The following is a 21,843-nucleotide window of genomic DNA, read 5'->3' on the forward strand; positions in this document are numbered from 1 at the left end:
CCAAGGGGGAGCCCTTAAATATCCAAGGAAAGTGTTGGAACGACTCGGGACCCCTCTCAGACGAGGGTCTGGACAGAAGGGAGGATACTCCCCTGAATTTTGTCCAGTTTCAGACCAGAGCGGGAATCAATGGTTTCTGAACTAGCTCAAACAGGTGTACCCTTCTATGCAGTCTGGTGAAGCTGGAAAGTGCCTCCACCCCAGCCCAATACACTATGTCCTGTATGGGAGGTGGTCACTCCTCCCTCTGGCAGGAAAACTATTGTTCCACCTTCCCCTGTTCCAGCTCAGGAGCAGGAGGGAATAACAGTGTCTGTGGTAAGCAGATTGCTGTTAGTCCCCAAAAGGCTGTAACCGGGAGTACAAGGGGCTCTTCTATGGAGGCCCACAGTACATGAGGTCATACCTCCAACACCAGAATCGCTGAGGAGTTATGATTTCAACATGTTTGATACCAAACCTAACCAGGTTCAGCACAGCCATTGTATAGACATCTCTTAATGACTGATGTCTACTAAATGTCTTAAAATGGCTGACCAAACTTGCAAGGCCTGGAGAATTGACTCCGGGGTTTATAGGGGTGTCCTGCTCATGCAGGGGAAAACTCACACTTAAAACCAAGCACCCTGCCCTCAGGACTGACATAGGTTTTAAGTGCAGTGACCTTAGATAAAAGAAAACGTATATTTGTTGTTAGAAGTTCAAGCACCATCGAACACAGCCTGCAATGGCAGGCCTGTAGTCAGAATTTAAGTGGACGCCCATGGGTGGCACAATACATTCTGCAGCCCATGGGAGACCCCCGGTGTACCTATGTGCTCGGTACCTCAGACCCATATACTAGGGACTTATAAGTGTACATCAGTAGCCAATTGTGGAGGTACCAAAGTATTTACCAAAGCCAGATGCTAGGGTCCCGATTATCAGGATCCCTGCTAAATACATTCAAAGCATACTGACACCAGGGAAAAAGTAGGGTTAGCCATAAAATAAAGATCTTACCTTCCTACATAATTGCCCCCCCTCCAATGTAAGGACATGAGCCTAACCTTGCCCAATGGAGTCTTCATTTTCTAAGTGGAAATATCTGGAAAGTCCATCTACATTGGCATGGTTACTCACAGGTCCATCCAACACCTCAACAATGAAGTGAGCGCCAAACATGGTCTCAACTTCTTCAGGATCCAGACCTCAGCAAAGGTCTCCCCTCTCAATAACAGTCCAACGCTTCTCCCTGGGGGTCAACCTTCGGCTGATAACAGCCACTGGTTGATCCTGGCCCTCTGCATTAAGTTGTGACAATAGTACACCTATCCCTATTTCAGAAGTATCTGTCTGGACAATGAATGGTTTGTAGTAGTCAGGACATTGCAAAATTGGTACAGAGCACATGGCTTGCTTCAGGTCAACAAATGCCTTCTGACAGCTAACTGTCCACTGAACTTTCTTAGGCATTCTTTTGAAGGTGAGATCATTAAGGGGTGTCACTTTTGATTCATAACCCTTAAAACATGTACCCAGCCAGGGCCAAGAAAGCTCTGAGTCTGGGTAGTGGGAGCAACCCAGTCCATGATGGTCTGAATTTAAGTCTCCAAGGGTTGAACTTGACCTCCACCTACAAGGTGGCCCACGTACAAAACCTTGCTCTGCCCTATCTGGCACTGCCCTTGATAGTGAGGCCTGCTTTCTGCATGGCATCGAGTATGTTTCTGAGGTGGAGCAGGTGACCCTCCCAGGTGGAGCTAAATACAGCTATATCATCTAGATATGCTGCACAATAGGCTTCCAGACCGGTTAGGATGTTATTCACCAGCCTCTGAAATGTGCCAGGGGCATTTTGCAAGCCAAAAGGCCTCACAATAAATTAATAATGCCCACTGGGGGTTGAAAAAGCTGTATTTAGCTTGGCATCCTCAGAGAGTCTGATTTGCCAATAACCAGCAGTCAGGTCAAACATACTGAGATACTTGGCAGAGGCCAAAGCATCAATCAATTCATCTACCCTTGGAATTGGATGGACATCAGTCCTAGGGACTGCATTGAAGCCTCAGTAGACAACGCAAAACCTCGTCTCTCTCTTACCATCCTGGATGTGAGGTTTTGGTACAAGGACTAGCCCAAGGTCTATCTGAAGGTCCAATGACCCCCAACTCCAGCATCTTTTGGACCTCTGTCCTGATGCAATCTCTGACATGGTCAGGTGGTCTGTAAATTTTACCTTTTACACGCAGGCTGTCGCCTTTGTCCACTTCACGGGCACACCAGGTAGTCCGACAGGGTGTCAAAGAAAGGAGACCAGAAAACTGACAGAGAACCTGTCTGCAATCAGCTTGCTGTTGATCAATGAGGCTGTCTGCCAAGATTACTCCTTCTAATGATCCATCAACAGGGTTGTGTGAGAGACAATCAGGGAGAGGGTGACTCTCATCCTGCTGTCCCTCGTCAGTAGCCAAGAGCAAGCTCACTTCAGCCCTGTCGACAAAAGGTTTTATGCAGTTCACATGAAGTACCCTGTGCGGACTTCTTGGAGTACCTAGGACAACCAAGTCGGTGACCTCAATTTCCCCCTCCCCCAGAGTTAAGTATGGTGTGCGGGCCACTCCACTTGTCTTGGAGAGCTGCGGGTGGCAGACGCTCCAACAGCAATAAAATGTGCTTATATAATTACTGGTATATTTTGAAATATGTGTACTATTCACTTACAGGCTTACTTTAAATGTTATGAGTTAGAAAAAAGAACACCTTCAGACAGCTCACCTGACAAAAAACCCCACCTGTAGTATGAGACAAACTCCATTTTCCAAGCAGCAATTATTTAGAAGACAAACGGACATTTGACCTCTTTCCTTGAACAGACTACACATGTAAAAATAAAAACAAGATTTAATGACATCTTAATTGCTCATTCACTTTCTAAATGAACAGAACACCTGTTCCTTTCCAGCTTAAGTTTACTCAACGGACTAGTAGGTTCTAAAAATAGCTCAAACTGATAAAATCTGACTCAAGATTGCGAGTGGGTAAGTAGATTTCTCGCGGCCGGAAAGGGAACCCCCCCCCCAACCAAAGGTAGTGGGATTAAGGGGGGGCCTTTGTAGTACCATCTGATTTACCACGTGCTTGGTGGGTGACACAGGAGCAACAAGACACCGTGGTATCTTCAGACATGTGGGACCAGTAAAAGTGAGGGACAAGTCTGTCCCAAGTTTTACTTTGACCAAGATGTCATGCAAGGGGAATATTCTGAGCAAGGGTCAATAAGAATCCACTGTACATCTGAGGTATGACCAACCTCCTGGTGGAACCAGGCCTGTGGTGTCTACTCTCAGTATACAGAAGCCCATCTTCCCATTAAGTCCTATGCGACCCATTGACATTTCCTGCCTCCTCAGCAGCAGCTTGCTGTCTGGGTTGTTTAAGAGAGGGGCAGCACTTCTGCTCCAGACTCAATTCTTTCCTGGAGAGACCCCTGCACCCAGCAGCTCTGCCATGTCAGGCCCAAGCTCCTCTGAGGCAGTTCCTTCAAAGGTACGGAGATCATCTCCCTCAGGAGACTGATTCTCACTGAAGTCTGAGAGGAGGATAAATCTTTACGATTCCTGCTCCTTTTCTTGGGAGCTGGCTGGTCCGTTTTTCCAGGATCCAGAGCTCCTTCAGTGTCTAACTTCATGGTCTGAGCCCTAGTTATAGCAAAGACACTTTCTCCGAGCCATCCAGAATTCTGCAACAAGACTCATTCTTGCCCGATCCAGAATCACCCCTCACCTAAGGGCCCTCCACTGGCTCCCCGGTCAGAAAAGATGCCTCTTCAAGCTCCTCATGTACGCCTACAAAGCCAGTCACAAAACCGGACCACCTTACATTAGCAACCACCTGATTTTACACCCTCTGACTAAAGAGCTCTGCACCTCCTCCCTCGCCTTAGCCAAGGTCCCACGCATCAGTCGGAGCCGAAGCGGGGACCACTTCTTATCCTTCCCTGCCAATAAGTCGGGGAATAACCTCCACCTACGCATGTCCCCCTCCCTGAGGGAATTCAGGTGGCAGCTGAAGACCCGGCTCATCAACCTCCACCTCGCTCCAAACGAGGATCGCTCAAACCCCACAGCGCCCGGAGACCCCCTGGGGTGACAAGCTACGCTATATAAGCCTTGATGATTGATTGATTTTCTGAAATTCCCAGCATTGCTGCATGGATCCTTAACTCCACTTCAGATCAGGCTGAAGTTTCCAAATCATTCCCCAGGAGACATTCTACCGGAAGGTTGGAGGATACCACAACTCTTTTAGGGCCAGTTACACCTCCCCTGCAGAGATTGACTACTGCCATGGGATGCTCTGTCCTGACATTTTCTGCATTGGGCACTTGGTAAACTGACCAAGAAGATTCTGTTCAGGAGACACAAGTTTCTCTGTCACCATAGTGACACTGGCACCCATGTTCCTGTAAGCTTCAGCTTCCTGACCCTTAATAAGAGGCTGTTGTCTGTATTTGCTCATGTTAGTGGGATTCACAATAAGAGTGGCAAGGTCAATGCCACCTTCACAGGCTAAGACAGCCTGAGAGGGTATTCTTGTCATTGTATTTCCGACAATGTATGACATTTATCACTGGTGAGTGGCTGTGTACCGCTAATGGACACATATTGCATTCTAATTCCATTATGATTGCATGATTATTACCACTGATTCACCAATATTTCTTATTTGTGGCTCGTATTGAATTTTACAACGGGTCAATGAACCAGTGAGCATCCCTCATTTCTTTCTTTCTATGATTTCACCAGACACCCTACATGATCATGTGTACTCACCTATACAGGGTTATAGCAAGTAACTGTGGCCCACTAGGGCCATTTTTCTCTCTCCTCAGACTCTTTGGCATACCGGTTCTAATCCTGGTCCCCAATTCCTCTGTAGGTGCCTCCTTGGTATATTTGTGTCCAGAAGAAACCCCAGGATTTTTTGTGGGGTCTAAAAGCCATCAACACAATACAAACATACTGACTACTTTTTCTTGAAATGAATGTGTACAGGCGACTGAGGGCCTGTAATGAAGGAGTAAATAGCATTGTGCAGTTGTTTGTTGTACATACCACTTTTGTAAATTGCACAGGAGTCCCTTTACTATTCCTTGTGTGGTTTATGCCGTAATAAACTATTTTTGCGACAAGTACTTGTAGAATGCTATATATATGTATTACATTACTAACAATAATTTTTCTCTTTTATTCAATTATTTTCTTGTCAATTCTGTGTGAACCATTGATATTTAAATGATTGTTACCCACGTTCCGGCAGAGATTAGGGTTGCTCTTGTATTCTGATATAACCAATGCCCCTAGAGTATGGCCTCTTCAAACTGGGGAAGCCAACTCTCCAGGGGGGCCTCCAGCGATCATAGTTAGTGCGCCATGATCTGGCCAAAAGAAGCATTATGCTACTAACAGTGCTTGGATTTAAGCGGAATAAAGTAAGCTGCTCTGTAATGGTCCATCACTAACATTGATTGTCATTTATATCCTACCTGGCAGGAAGTACGTGTCAAAAGGGAAGGGCCTTCAAATATTCTTCAAAACCCACACCCATATTTCTAATAATCACACTGTGAATACTTTTACATGTTAATAAGGCCTACCTGACCATAATAGTATATTTGGCAATCATGTATTTGACTGCATTTTTAAAACGGGAACAGAACTTAACTGCAATGTTTAAATAAGTCTAGACATATTTAAATATTGGCAACTTAATACATTAATTGTGAAAAATTCTGAAGGGGAGTTAATGATTTTTTTAAAATTGGGGGGCACAACATTAAAAAGTTTGACGAGCACTGCCCTAGATATACAGCAACATTTTGAAAGCGGTGCTTGTAGTGCCAAGGGCACACAAAGAATTAATAGGGGTAGACTTGATCAGGTCACTGTAACTAACTAGAATTGCAAAGGAGGACATCGGCTTCCCTGTAGGAGGAACCTGTGTGGGAAAACCACAGAAGTGGTTATTTGTTAACCCAGGCAGATCAGCAAGAGGGAAGACACTGAACCATGTGGGTTACTAATGTACCAGAGTACTGAAAACAATCTGCTAGAAGAAGTATAGGGGTGAGCAGAAGAGAAAAAGATATAGAGAAGGGATGTTGTTGTAGTGTTCCCAACAAGATAATTTGAATAAATAGGATCAGCTGTGGATCCCATTCTCTGCCACCCAATCACTGACAAAATAATTGTTTCAGTAACATGCAGCAACAGATTATTACAGCCCTTTAAATACCAGAATGCCAATTTAAAAGAGTCGGGTTGATATTTCTCAGGTTTTCGGATTATTCAAAAATGAAGGTGTCCCTTCCTGTACCGATGGTAATATTCCAGAGATGAGAAAGCATAAAAGGGGATGTCACACATTCTTCAAAGAAAGTAAGCTAGCCAAGCAGGTGTTTATTTTAAGGAGAAGAGAATGAAGAAACGGAGTTACACATTGTATGGTGGAAAAAAATAATTACACAATATGCACCCATCCATGGTAGTGTCTTTGAAAACAAACACAACACAATACTACAGATTGGCAAGAACTCACAGAACTACAGTTACAGGTAAGTAACTTGTTTTCTTACTCCAGTATTGGAACTTTCATAGATTCACATGCCTGAATCAGAATAGCGAGCAGTAGTATAAAGCATATTTTTTTTCTGCAGATCTAGCATAGTTACTTAAGACATCATCTTTCTATACATATTCAACTTAGAATTCTGCATATTAGTATTGCATTCACTTTTACCAAACATAGCAATAGAAGAAATGTGTATTTGTAACAAAACAAAAAAAAGGACGGAGGGATGTAAAAGAGGGCTCACCGTTACTGGATAATGTTTCTCAGGACCTCTTCTCCCACCACCACATCTCTCTCTGCGGCTGCCTCCAAGCAGTAATGCCTGGTGAAGGTGTGCGTATTTCTCCAGATCGCTGCCCTGCAGATATCCTGGATCGGCACTACCGCAAACAAAGCAGTGGAGGTGGACACTGCTCTCGTCGAATGGGCACGAACTCGTGCATTCAGAGGCTTTCCCGCTGCCTGATGACAATATTCTATCGCACTGGAAATACATCTGGCAATTCCACATTTCGACAAAGAGAAGCCCTCCCTGGGTGCGCTGAAGTCGACAAAAAGTTGTGAAGACTTGCGGAAGGGTCTAGTCTTTTATAAATAGAATTTGAGACAGCGCTGTACATCCAGCGAATGGAGAACTCTTTCTGCCGCTGCTGTTGGTTGAGGAAAGAACGGTTTTAGAACTAGCAGCTCATTCAAATGAAAGTCAGTTGGTACCTTTGGAATAAACTTCGGATTAGTTCTGAGAATCATTCTGTCCTCCTTAAATTGCAAGAAAGGGTCTTGAATCGTGAGAGCCTGTAATTCACCCACTCTCCTGGCCGAAGTGAGCGCGATGAGAAGCGCCACTTTCCACTATAGGAATTTGAGATCTGCCATGTGTATTGGCTCGAAGAGCTGCTTCTTTAAATGAGAAAGAACAATGTTCAAATGCCAGAGAGGTGGTGGAGGCTTTATTGGAGGAAAAACTCTGACCAACCCCTTCATGAATTGTTTAATGATTCTTGCAGACCATAGAGACGGTCCTGAGGAAGTCCTTCTGTACCGTGATATTGCAGCTAAATGTACCTTTATAGATGCATGAGCCAAACCAGACTTAGCCAAAAGTAAAATGTATGGAATAATCTCATTCGAATTCAGAGGATGAATGTTACATCTTTGGCACCACAGACAGAATCTTTCCCATTTCATTCTGTAAGTCTTGTTCGTACTATCCGCTCTAGCTATTGATAGGATGTCTTTGCATTCCTCTGAGATCTTTAGATGTTGAAACTCACAGTGCTCAGGAGCCAGGCCGCTAAGTGCAACGATTTCGAGTCCAGATGGAGCACTTGTCCCTGGGACATCGTCAGAAGCTACGGTATTGGTTGGAGGTGAATCAGATGGACCTCCGACAGTAGCAGAAGCTCCGTGAACCAGTGTTGCCTGGGCCACCAGGGGGCTATCAGGATCATCCTGCACGGCTTCTTCTTGATCTTCATAAGAACTCGTGGCAGATGGGGAAATTGGAGGAACGGCGTGGGCAAAGACGCCTGACCATGCCATCAAAAATGCATTCCCCAAAGATCCCCGTTGGCAAAGCCATCTTGCAAAGAACCAGCATTTCCTGTTCTCTGCTTTTGCGAAGAGGTCTACTGTCGGTTCCCCCCATCTTTGGAAGATGTTGCCTAGAATCCCTTGGCCGATCTCCCACTCGTGGCAGGTGGATTTGAGCCTGCTGAGAGTATCTGCTTTGACGTTCTGGTCTCCTGGGAGATGTTCCGCTGTTATGGATATCTTGTGATGCAGTGCCCATTCCCACATTTTCTGGGCCTCTTGAGATAGGGAGAGTGATCTTGTTCCTCCAGGTTTGTTTAAGTAGTGCATCACTGTTGTGTTGTCCGTTCTTATTAACACAGCTGATCTTCTTATCCTTGGTAGGAACGCTAGCAATGCCAAGCGGACAGCTCTGAGTTCCAATAAGTTGATGTGCATTTGTGCCTCGTGCAACTTCCAGCGGCCACTGACTTGGAGGTTCTGAAGGAACGCTCCCCATCCTTCTAGAGACGCATCTGTAGTAATTACCAGTGGGGCTGGCTCTGTAAGGAATGAAAGACCCTGCAAGACGTTCCGCTTTTGGGTCCACCATGTCGCCGCTTGAACCATGATCGGCGTCACCTTGACTATGTCTTCGAAGGATCCCTCCGCTTGATGCATTGTAGATCTAGTTACTCTTGCAACGGACGCATCCTTAACCTGCAGCAAGGTCTGAGGGGAATGCAAGATGACATCGTTCCCAGCAATGACTTGTACTTGCGTAGTGAAAAGCACTTTCTTTTTGTCAAGTCTTGGAAAAAAGATATAATTCTCAGTTGCCTTTATTTGGAGGGGAACGCCTTGTTTACATCTGTGTCCAGTATTGCTCCCAAGAAGGTGATGTTTCTTGTCGGATGAAGGGATGATTTGTCCTGGTTTAAAGTCAGGCCTAAGCTGGCGAACATCTCTACACAAGCCGCTGTTGACGATCGGGCCGATGCTGCTGATGGTGCCTTGACCAACAAGTCATCGAGATAAGGAAATACTTGGTGTTTCTGATTCCTTAGAACAGCCGCCACTGGAGCCAGGCATTTCGTAAAAATTCTTAGGGCTGATTTAAGGCCGAACGGCAGTACCTTGAATTGGTAATGTTCTCCAACTACCATGAACCAAAGGTACGCCTCAGGGAAGGATGAATGGGGATGTGAAAGTATGCATCCTGTAGGTCTTATGTGGTCATTTGATCTCCTGGGTTTAAAAGTAGAAGGATGTCTTTAAGAGAAACCATTCTGCGAGATTGTTTCTTGAGATAGGTGTTTAGGGATCAGAGGTCTAGAATAGTACGCCATTGGAGAAAGTTTTTCTTGATTGGAAAAAAATCAGGAGTAAAATCCCCTTCCCCTCTGGGAGTTTGGCACCGTTTCTATTGCTCCCTTTCGGAGCATTGTCAGAATCTCCGGACGCAGCTCATGTAAGTGCTTGACCTCTTGATATTTCGGCGGTGTACAAGGGGGCGTTTGTAGATGTTCTAGAGTGTGTCTGAATTTAATTATGTTGAACACCCATTGGTCCGTAGTTATTTGTTGCAAATTTTGGAGATAATAACCACATGCGTGCGGCCGCTATTTTCGCGCTGTGCGGCTTTTTTTTTTAAAAAACGCGTTACATGACGAGCTGAGCTCGTCATGAGCATGCGAGCGGCGCAACTCATGACGAGCTCAGCTCGTCATGAGCATGGAAGGGGATAAGCAATCTTTCCACCCAGCTGAACATGTGACGTAAGAGGGATAGGTGTAGCCGGATCCTGAATGTTGTCATTGTCGTCGGTTGTTGTCTCTCCCCTGACGACCTCCTCTACCTCTAGGAGTAGATTATGTGTAGCCTCCTGACTGGTGTTGCGTATACTGCTGACGATTGGCCTCTACCTTTAGAGCCTCGAAAAGGCACTTTCCTATATTGCAGTGTTCCTAATGATTTTCCTGTATCAGTATCTTTTTTGATATTTTTGATACTTTGCAGTGCCTCTTCTCTTTTTGTTTTCCGAATAAATCCTCTCCATTGAAAGGAAGGTCCAAGATCTTATTTTGGACTTCCAGCCTAAACGCTGTTGCTCTTAGCCATCCTTGCCTGCGTAGGACTGCTGCTCCTCCCAAAGATCTGAAGGCTGTGGTCGCGATGTCCATAGCGCAATCTATTACTTCAGTCGAAGTCCTTTCCCCTCTTGCAGAATCTTCCTGGCCTCCCGTCTATCAGCCTCCGGAATGCTGTCTATGTAAGGCGAGAGGTCACACCACATCTGCCTATCGTACCTGCCCAGAATGACCAGGGCATTCGCAGCTCTAACTAGAAGGACAGATAGAGGAAACCCTTTTCCCTGCATTATCCAATCTCCTACCCTCTCTGTCCGGAGGTGTCGTAATAGGAGCTGAGGGATTGCTTGATTTCTGCTGAACCACCTGGGTTATGACTGAGTCCGGCTTGGGGTGGCCTAGAGACAAGCTGGGGCATCGTAAGGCGCTTTATATTTTTTGTCCAGTCTGGCGAGTACTGGAGTCATTGGAGACATGTTGCCGGTGTCTCCATGACCTTCAGGCCTTCTTCCCATAGATGACTGACAATCGGTAGGGACCGAACTGCCTTACGATAAGGTTCCTTGAAGTCATACAAGAAACATTCTGCTTGGTCAGTTGACATGGTGAGTGCGAATCTGTTTGTGGCTCTATCCATTAGATTATGAAACCCACCGTTGTCCTCTGGTGGTGAATCGACAGGCTTCGGTGAAGAAGAAAAATGCGGCGGAATGAGCTAATCATCCCACTCTCTGCTAGGGTCCATTATCTCTCCCTCCTCCTGATCATCATCAGTGGTCACTGGTTCTTGTTGAGATCTTGATGGTGGAGATCTTGGCAAGGGCTCTGGTAAAATCTCTCGCCTTCGCACTTGTGTACTTGGTATAGAGCGTAGTTGAGGCGTAGCCACCGGTAATTATTTAGAGGAATGAGGCACAGGATGTCTCTTTTTATAATCCTCCCGCATGAACTACAGATACTTTAGCAATGAAGATGGAACACTGACCATCTCCTCCTGATACTCCTGGCGGTTTTGTTGCTGGAGACGATCTTGAAACTCCTCATATTCGTCCTCCGAGTCATCCTCTTGGTACTTCACATGCAACTGCGACGGGCTACTAGCGTAGCCAAAAGGATTGCCATCATCCTCCCCTTCTTCTGACTCCTCCTCCTCCTCCAACAGATGAGATGGTACCAGAGGTGTCACCTTACTTGGCGAGGTAAGTTCCGGGGTAATTGTCCTCTTCCTGGCAAAAATCAGTTTTTCTGGGGGGTTTTCTCTCGTCGACAAGCCCGTCGACGAAATAGTCGTCAAAACCGCCGACTATATGATTGTCATCGACACGACCGTCGACGTTGCCGTTACTGTCGTCGTCGCTGCCGTAAGATGATCCCGTGGTCGCTGTCGTCGTCAACGATCCCATCGACGACGCAATCCTAGCCGTAGTCATTGTCGTCGTCGATGCAGTCGTTGTCACATATCTCGCCGTCAACACTGTCGTCGACGGTGGTACCGTCAACAGGGATAAAGCCTTAGAAGTAAGTTTTACCTCAGATTTCATCAACGACGCCATCATTTTCTTCATCCAAGCTCCCACCGATGATGTACATTTTTCCAATCTTCCCTCAGGAGGTGTGGAGGCCGGCTTCTTGACTGAATGTTTGACCTCAGGGGGTGATTTTGAGGGCTCTGAGCTTGTCCTCTTGGTATGTTTTACCCCGAAGCATGACCCTGGCTCTCCTTTTCCTTGCTTGGAGGAGATTTAGAGGGACTGCGTCCAGAAGACCCTAGGGTGGTCTTTTTAACAGCCTTCTCAGTTGTTTCCCCAGAGGTATGAGCCTGAGGAGATCTGCTTCTTTTTTGAGATCTCCTAGAAGTTGAAGACGATTCCTCACTGTCGCTAGACATGACTTCCATGATTAAATAAACCTTTTTTCTCATTGTCAGCCAATGTAAAAGATGGAGAAATAGTCGGTAATTATCCAAATTATTAAATCTGAAGAAGAAACTCTCAAATCCAATCCAGATTGAGTAGAAACTGAAGAGTTTGAGCAGCGCTCAAAGGAGACTCCCTAGGTAGAAAATCTGAGGGGCAAAAGGTTCTCCCAGAAGGGTTGTAGAGGGTGAGGAGCACTGATTGGTTCAGGGAGAAGTTTGGTCTCTTTTACATAACGAAGGTTATGGGTTGCAAAAGGGAAATGGGCCTAGGACTCTTTTCAGTTCGCTATACCACTAAGCAATGCTTTTTTATGTACCGGAGACTCCCGTCTCGACGACAGGGAATAATTCAGGCATGTGAATCTATGAAAACTCCAATACTGCAGTAACATAACATATCATCCAGGGTACTTAAACTACCACATCCCGGCTACTCATGGTGGCAAGGGTCGCCCTTCGTGGGGACTAACAATCTGGGTTCGCCAGGACATTGACCTCAAGATACAGCTCAAGACTCAGAATAACGATATTCTTGCCATTCGGTTGGTGATGGGTCCTTACGGTGTCATCAATATCTATGCTTAAGTGAGGGGGCTTAGTTGGGGTTAGAATTCAAAAACTTTAACGGACCTTGACGACCATTTAGAAAACCATTCGCTAAACTCCCTAGTGTTAATAGCGAGGGATTTTAACTCGACTTTCGAGCCTCTTCATGATGAGGAAGATGACCTGGCGGGAAAGGAAGATGCACAGTGGGGTATTACAAGCCTTGAAATATCATCAATCAAAAGATGGACAGAAGTGGCTATTCAAATCAAAGCTATCTGCTTAGGAAAAGGCCTAAGGGTGGCAAATGGTAGAACCACTGCGGATAGACAAGGGGCAAACACATTTAATTATGGCCACATTGCAAGCCGCATTGATTATCTCTTAATTAACCTCAAACTATGGCACGCAATAGAGGATATGGTTGTGCCGGATCGCATGGAGAGCGATCATAACCTGTTATGCTCGTTTTTGAATTTATGAACCTATCCGAACCAACACAACCCCATAACTTACTCATTACCTGAGATCTCCAAACTACAAATGATATGCAGCGCCTTAAATGGTGAATGATGCTAGAAAAAACAGACATCTTGTCGATCATTGCTAATGATGCTGATCATAGGTAATTAGAAATGGAGGCTTCCCATATTAACTATCACCCACCTGGGCAGTAACCATGCTCCACAATACGTTATTTGCCAAATTGCGCTCATATTTTGTAAGATCTTATAGGGGAAAGGAGACTTCTATTAAGCCTCTGAATCATTGGTTTAATAAGGAATGCAAAATGGCAAGCAGACTCCTAGGGGATGCCATCAGATCAGGAGAATCAGAGTACGAAATGCTAGGAAAACTTATAGAAAGGTGCAGGAAAAAGCGAAAAAATTATGGGATGAAAATAGATGGCAAGATCTCGAACTAGCATGTGCCAGGACTAATCCCCAATGCTTCTGGAACCTGGTCAAGTGGGGGTCCCCTCGCAGCCACAAAACTATGTAGCTCAGGACTCATGGGTCAATCACTTTGCACCACAATACGCAAGAGATGAGGAGGTAAATGTTCTCTTCCCCCTCCACTCGTATTATACTGAGAAGATCTTTGATCTAGCTGAAGTTAGCACTGCCCTTAATGAAATCTCAGGGGCCAGAGCACCAGGTATTGGTAGTATTCCAGCTGACATCATCTTATATGATAAGGACAAAGGGAGCAGGTATATTTTGCTACTGGCAAACGTGATTGCCCTTAGCGCCCCCGTCCCTGACTCTTGGGAAGGGGCGGAGATCATCGTAGTGTACCAAAAAGATGACAAGTCTCAGCCAGGAAATTACAGGCCTATTAGCCTAATTGACTCTATACAAAAGGTGGTTGCTTGCCTTGTCTTGGCTAAGGTCCAAGAGTGGATAGATGATAACTACATTCTTACTTAGAACAGGCGGGATTCCGGGAACATATCAGCACCATAGATCAGGTCTTTTGATTTATTTTATTACATTGGCAGACTGTGGTCGTAGGCAAGGGCAGCATGTATGCTACCTTTGTAGACCTCAAGTCAGCCTTCAACCTAGTCCCTCGTAGCAAACTCTGGTTGGTGTTACAGGCGCTGGGGATGCCCACAGAGCTGCTCTCCCTTATCGCCCGCCTCCATTAGGATAACTTTCCACAAATACGTTGGGGCTTTTCCCATAGAGAAGGGAGTGCTCCAAGGACGTGTAATGGTGCCCACACTATTTTCCCTTTTATTAATGGAATAGCCAAGCTTTTAAGAACCATCCCCACTAATGCACCGGTCTTAGCAGGCAATAAGATTCCCATCCTAATGTTTGCAGACGACACTCTCATCATCTCAAAAACCCCAAGTAGGTTTATTTATTTAATTTATTTAAGTGTATTTTCTATAGCGCGCAGCTACCCCAACGGGGTGTCCCGGCGCTTCAGTCGCTGTGCATGATCATACTCAGATGAGGGGAAATTAACAAAAGAGGAGAGTTTTTAGAGCTCTGCGAAAGGGTAGTTCTTCATTAATTATACGAATAGAAACAGGCAGTTTTTGTTCCACAGGGCAGAGGCACTGACCTGAAAAGTTTTGCCCCCTGAGCGAGCTCTTTTGTATCTAGTAGTAGACAGCAAATGTTGAGAACTGGAGCGGAGACACCTTGCATTGCTATAGGGTTGGAGGCAGTAGGCCAGATAGGCGCAACCTTTACCCCTAAGTGAACGATGTGCAAGGGTGAGAGCCTTAAATTCGGCTCTTCTTTGGATCGGTAGCCAGTGCAATGCCCGTCGGTGGGGGGAAATATGCTCTCGCAGAGAGATACCACACACTAACCGAACCGCTGCGTTTTGGACGATCTGGAGCCTGTCAAAAAGGCCAGAGGCCAACCCTAGGTAAAGACCATTCGCATAATCTAGATTCGAGGCGATAAGGGCCTGGACAATCGTTTTCCTGGTGTTAGGGGGAAGGAAATTAATGAATTTCTTGATAATCCTGATCTTTGAAAAACAAGAGGAGGAGACTGTTTGGACCTGGTTCTTAAAGGAAAGAGTGGTATCCCATCTAACCCCCAGGTTCCTAACTGAATCCTTCGGGAGAGGGGCAGAGCTCAAGTCGAGTGGCCACCAAAGGTTAGAGTCCAAAGGTGATGGCTGATGAAAAAATAAGACCTCCGTTTTTCCGGCATTGAGTCGGAGGAAGTTGTCATCCATCCACTGAGCAACTTTACGGAGACAATTTTTTAATGGGTCAAAGGTAGTGGCAGTAGGGGTGTCATCATAAGCAAACAACAATTGAATGTCATCTGCATATGAAATGGCCTTAATTCCCAGCTCCGAGATAAGCTCTGCAAGTGGGGAGAAATACACATTAAATAATAGCGGACTCAATGCCGAGCCCTGGGGGACTCCCCATTTTAGTGGGCGGTGATTGGACTTGAAAGGGGGAGTAGACACAGCCTGTGTCCAATTGGCGAGGAAAGAGGACAGCCAATCCAGAGCCTTACCTCTGATACCCTTAGACCTAAGGCGGTCAATCAGGACGGGGTGAGAGACGGTGTCAAATGCTGCCGATAAATCGAGCAGCACCAACACCGCTCTAGAGCCCCTGTCCAGTTTCCACCTTACAGAATCGGCCATTTCAATCAGTGCCGACTCAGTACTATGGCCAGTCCTGAATCCATGCTGAGAGGTATGGAGAAGGCCATGGGTCTCAAGGAAACCGGCCAGTTGCTGGTGTACAAGCTTTTCTAGCACCTTGGCGGGGCAGGCAGTAGCAATATAGGCCTATAGTTGGCCGGTTCATCGGGGTCAGCATTAGCCTTTTTGAGGATAGGGACGAGGAGGGCATGTTTCCAGGAATCCGGGAAAAGCCCGGACCTCATAGACTCGTTCCAGATGTCATTAAGTGAGGGGTTTAAGAGAGGAGCCAGTAATTTGTATTGTTTGGCAGGCCACGGGTCAAGGGGAGAGCCTGATCTGCATTTAGACAGCTCAGTTAAGGAGCGTTCTAAGGTAATCTCCTCGAAGGCTGGGAAGACCGATACAGGGTCAGAGGGGGTATCAATTTTTACAACCATGACAGAGTTAGAGTTGCTCGGGAACGAATCATAAATGTTAGCAATTTTTTCCTCGAAATAATCTGAGAGACGGTTACATAGGGCTTGAGATGTCCTCTGAACACGTTTAAGGGCTACTGGTTCTGAGAAAGACTTGACTGTATTAAAAATCTCTCTGGATGAGCCATGGGCCCCGTTAATTTTCTCTTCTAAGAAGATTCTTTTGTGATTTATAATATTCTTACGGTAGTCCTTAAGGGCTGTTTTATATATCCGCTTACACTCAGGAGAGTAAGACAATCTCCAGCGCCGCTCTAAAAGTTTGCAAGCGGATTTAGATTTGCGTAACTCATCAGAGTACAAGGGTGAAGAAGGGGCAGCTCGGTGCGTTTTTATAGGCCTGGTAGGGGCAAGGGAATCAATAGCGGAAGATACCCAATTGTTAAAGGTGGTCAATCGGGAATCTAGATCCGGCACTTCCCATGGGGTAGCAGCCGGCAGGCAGGCGGCCATACTGTCAATGGTGACCTTGCTCCAATTACGACCTGTGGTCTTGGCAGGAACAGGAGGTTTATCTCGGCAGTCAAAGGAAAAGGTAAAAGGGATGAAGAAATGATCCAACCAGACTACAGGATAGAGATCCCCTATAGTGATTTCATTAAGGTTAGAGCAAATGAGATCCAGTGTGTGGCCTGCTCTATGGGTGGGGTGAGAAATCAACTGACTCAGCCCTCCATCATTCAGGGTAGCGAGAAAATTAAGACAGGTGGTATCTAGTGTGTCCTCCGCATGGAGGTTAAGATCCCCCAATAAAGTAAAATTAGCATAGCGGAGGCTAGCCTGAAGAATACAATCCAGGAAGGTAGACAAAAAGGAGACCTTAGACTTAGGGGGGCGATAAACTAAGAATCCTGAGAACGAAATATTCGCAGAAAGCTGGATGGAAAAGGGGAGTCCTTCAATGAATTCAATTTGTGGATAAGGGAAGGAGGAAATGGTCCAGTGTGACCTAAAAATAATCGCAGTGCCACCACCGGGATGAGGACTCTGTCTGATAACACATAAAATTTTATAATTCGGGGAATAGCTAATGATATAGCAGGATTGGATTCCTCTCCCAGCCACGTTTCCGTCAAAAAAAGGAGATCCCAATTATTATCCACCAATGATTGGAAGATATCTAAGGAATGCTTTACCAAAGAGCGGCAATTAATTAAGCCAGCTTTGAGGATTACATTTTTTGGATTAATTAAACTATGTCGAGACCAAGGGCGGGTGTGTAGGAGGGGGCAGGGGTACGGCTGGTCAGCAGTATCGTGAACCTGACAGCACGGGCTATAAAGATTGGGAAAGGCAGAGAGATCAGCTTGCATAGGGGGGAGGAGGGCACAGGAGGTAGGCTTCAAAGAGAGTAAAGTCTCCTTACTAAAAGTAATAACCTCAGATGATGAAAATCCATCAGAGGGTGTGGCCGCGGCCGCGGCATGGTCGCGGACGGGTGCAGACGGGCAGGACTCTGGCACGACTCCCGCGCAGGTCCGGTGCGTCCGCTGATCCGTCCGCTGCGCGGAGGAGAGCCCATCCCCTTATGTGCTGGCCACTCGAAATGTGTGGAGATGCTTCCCCACCAAAGATGGCTGCCACACTTCTGCCTGCTCGGGAGAGGGTCTCCCAGCCCCAAAATCAGCTGCGATGTAATTAGAAGGCAAGGCAGTGCAGGGGTGAGTGAGCAAGAGTCAATGGTTGACTCGTTTTTAATAAAAAAGCGATTTCCGAAATTTTAAAATAGTAAGTAAAAAATTTGCAGCAGGAAATCAAAGTGCTTTGTGACTCAAGCAACACAGATAAATAATGCACAAGAGGAAATCTGACAGAATTAGCACCACAACCTCCTGGCTTCCGCCTCAGGAGGGACTCACTTACACAAACAGCTAGGACGGAGCCTGGCTCCAAGTGCCCCTTATGTACTGGCCACTCGAAATGTGTGGGGATGCTTCCCCACCAAAGATGGCCGCCGCACTTCTGCCTGCTCGGGAGAGGGTCTCCCCAGCCCCAAAATCGGCTGCGATGTAATTAGAAGGCAAGGCAGTGCAGGGGTGAGTGAGCAAGAGTCAATGGTTGACTCGTTTTTAATAAAAAAGCGATTTCCGAAATTTTAAAATAGTAAGTAAAAAATTAGCAGCAGGAAATCAAACACGTTACAGAGTGCGTTACTACTCTTTGAAGATTTTTGCTCCCAATGGGGTTTGAAAATTTACGTAGCAAAGACCAAGTTTATAACCTTCAAACAGCACAGAAACTTTAGGGGTGGTATACTCTTGGCAGGGCTGCCACTAGACCAGGTAGATGCATTTATTTACCTGGGAGTAACCTGCAGAAAGATCCGAGATAGAGTCGTCACATTGACACTATGACATTAAAACATCGTCAACTAGCTGGTGCTCTACAGAATGAGTTTAAAACCTCCTTGACTAAGCCAGTCAATCCGGTATTACAGATATACAACACAAAAGTAGTGAGTTCGGTTCTATATGGGGCAGAATTTTGGGGCTTTTGAGAACCTTACCCAGTTAACCATCGCAGAAAATAGGTTTCTCCGAATGATCACCAGCCTACCGCGAAGCACCCAGGTGCTACAGTTGCTGAACGACTTGGGCAAGAAAGCATTGGTAGATCTATCTAGGTTACGCCTCATTTTGTGGTAATCTATGCAGATGGTTTCAGGGATATAAGGGCAAACCATTTTCACAAAATCAGCTGGTTACGTGATGTCAGAGACTCCCTGTTTAGCATGGGTTTGCAAATCTGTGGTAAAATCCATCAAGTTCCCAGTTTCCATCAGAATGGACAATAGTCCTACCTGACATTAGTCTATTCGTTTTCTGGTAGTAAACAATAAGACTTTCTATTAAGATGGCCTACATAGAAGGAGACAAACCAGCACAAATAGCTGCATAACAAAAATAAATCTGTAAGGAACTACACAAACCTTTACATTTTCTGGGATATGGTGTTTCAAAACACAATCAGGAAAAGCGATAGTACAATGCTGACGGGAGGCTTCTTAACATTCAAACCCTGTCCAAGCATGGAGCACTACTGGGACGTAATATAATAATCCACATTTGTAAAGCGCACAATCACCCGTAAGGGTCTCTAGGCGCTGGGGGCCATCAAGAAGATTAAGCAAGCTATTGCCCAGAGTCACATGGTGCTGGGCTAATCTGCCGCCGGTGCCGGGGATCGAACCGTGATCCCCAGATTCCGGAGTCAGTCACCCTGGCCGCGGTGCCACACCTCTTCCTATATCTAAACCCTCTGATCGCAAACTGTATTTTCAATCTAGAGCGGGCTCCTTGCCATTAAAGTCATTCACTGGTAAATGGCAAGTATCAGGTGATAGTAAATGTCCCACATTAGCATGGATCAAGAAAACACATACTCACATATAACGTTTGTTTGCCCTGCCCATGTTGGCCCCCGTAAAGCATGGCTCGCTCAAACCTGTAGGAATTAGGGCACCAGACAAAGTAGTGTTGAATTGAGAATACTGCGTACTGATCCATTGCCCCATTATGCCATACCAGTAGCCAAGTTTTTGAGTTGGATGTGGGCCATTAGGTCACATACACTGTTGTGAACTAATGAACTTGCAACTATGGTTGGCTGATGAATGTGATGATGGCTCTTTACTTCTGAGCTTTGGTCATTTAACATTTTTATAAAGTGTGTATTATCAGCCTATAACTTCCACTGCTGCTGTCCTATTACTTCAAGAACTTGGCCTCCTAATGTAATTATGATGAATTCATCTTTTACTATGTGTGTTTGTACACGTTTTTAAATGTTTTTATATAGCTTAAACACTGTTTTTATGACTATAAATATATTTTTATCTTTTGTAACAATGCTTTTATGACATGTAATGTCGAATAAAGCTTATTTGAAATTGATGGTTACCTTTCTGACAAGGCGAAGCGCTTGAGTCCTTTCTACTTCATTACTCTGTTGTATGTCAATGCATCTAAACGGAAAAATAACATATGGTCATACAAATAAGCATTCATAAAATCCATTGCGAGTGTTGGTCACGGTAATAGCTCATGACCGTCAGAAACCATAAAACGTTTTTCACTACAAAACATTACACACGTGCAAGGCTGTGGAAAGTTTTCAAGGCAGAAGTAAAAAATAATAATCTGGGATGTTTGAAAAGGAACAAGAATGATTACATAAGAAATCAGGGTGTTCTAAACCAAATATTCAATTTATTATCAAAGGTAAGTAAAGCCATTAAAAATTACCACTATCCCCATTAAGGAAAAAACAAAAAATACAAAATCAGAAGAAGCTGCTGGTGACGTAAAGAAACAGACTGGATGGCTCGTGTCATTAATATGCTGCAAAAACACAAAACATTTGTTAGCATGTCTACACCTCAATCTTTAAGCACTCCTCAATTGGTTTTCCTAGTGAGGCTGATTAAAGTTAGCCATATGGTTAAGGGCAGTGGGTGGGAAGAGATGGGATGAAATTGGAGGGAGAAAATGCTAAGTTACTTAACTTTAACAACACATTTTTAATATCTAATTTCAATTTTGAAAATTGTTTAAAGATAGAAAACCATTAACAGTCAACATTTTCTAATGCATCCAATATTGCCAAAACAATCGGAATAAAAATGCATCTAACTAACATCAATGACGGAAAAAATGTCGTATAAGTCTGTCATTACAGTGAATAAATTGACATTTTCCAGAAGGTGTATGGCAACTGTAGTTTGTTGGGGTCAGAACAGAAAGGATTCACAGAGATCTCACTTTCAAGTAGTTTCCAGGTCAACAGGGAGTTGGTGGAATGGTGATAAAATAAAAGAGAATGATCAGGACAGAAAACTAGGATTACAGATAGCTAACTTTTTCTTCTCCATCATAGTACTCTCTACGATATTTAAAATCGAACTGAGTAACGAACAAGTTACTTACCTTCGGTAACGATATATCTGTAAGAAACAGTAGTTAGTATTAGATTCCTTACCTTAGAATATCCCCAGGCGGCAGACTGGATCCGGAAATATTTGCGTAGCAGTACCCTTGCGCGTCGGTAGGCGTCGTCTGCGGCTCCGCGTTCGTCGTCGGCGTTGTGGGCGCCGTGATGACGTCGTCGGAGTACTTAGACGCCGCCTCTGCGTGCTGACGTCAGTTCTTAGACACAGCTTTTCCGCGCCAGAAACGCAGAGCCATGTTAAAAACCAACACTGGTGCCATTGAAACTAGGGCCCTGAAAGGGGATGCCCTCAACCCTAGATATCAGTTCGCAGAACGGGGAGGATGGGTGGGGCGGTAAGGAATCTAATACTAACTACTGTTTCTTACAGATATATCGCTACCGAAGCCAAGTAACTTGTTCATCTGAAAGAAACAGGTTAGTATTAGATTCCTTACCTTAGAATAGATACCCCATCAATACCAACCCAGGTGGTGGGCCTGCGAACCAATAATCACACCAGAAAGTCCTGGAGGACGGAACGGCCAAAGAAGCCATCCCTCCGGACTTGGCTGTCCAGGCAGTATTGTCTTGAAAACGTGTGCAGGGATGCCCACGTAGCTGCCTG

General features: G+C 45.3%; 1 protein-coding gene across 3 annotated transcripts in view; it reads right to left on the bottom strand.

Moving 5' to 3' along the window:
* Positions 1-21,843, bottom strand: part of RICTOR (RPTOR independent companion of MTOR complex 2) — a 1,600,666-nt gene that overhangs the window by 1,387,646 nt on the left and 191,177 nt on the right. For all 3 annotated transcript variants that reach the window (XM_078674985.1, XM_078674984.1, XM_078674983.1), the window contains exon 6: positions 20,190-20,253. In XM_078674985.1, the coding sequence (XP_078531111.1) occupies positions 20,190-20,253 (64 nt within the window). The remainder of the gene's footprint in view (positions 1-20,189; positions 20,254-21,843) is intronic.

This window comes from Lissotriton helveticus, chromosome 2_1 (assembly GCF_964261635.1).
Source record: "Lissotriton helveticus chromosome 2_1, aLisHel1.1, whole genome shotgun sequence".
NCBI lineage: Eukaryota > Metazoa > Chordata > Amphibia > Caudata > Salamandridae > Lissotriton > Lissotriton helveticus.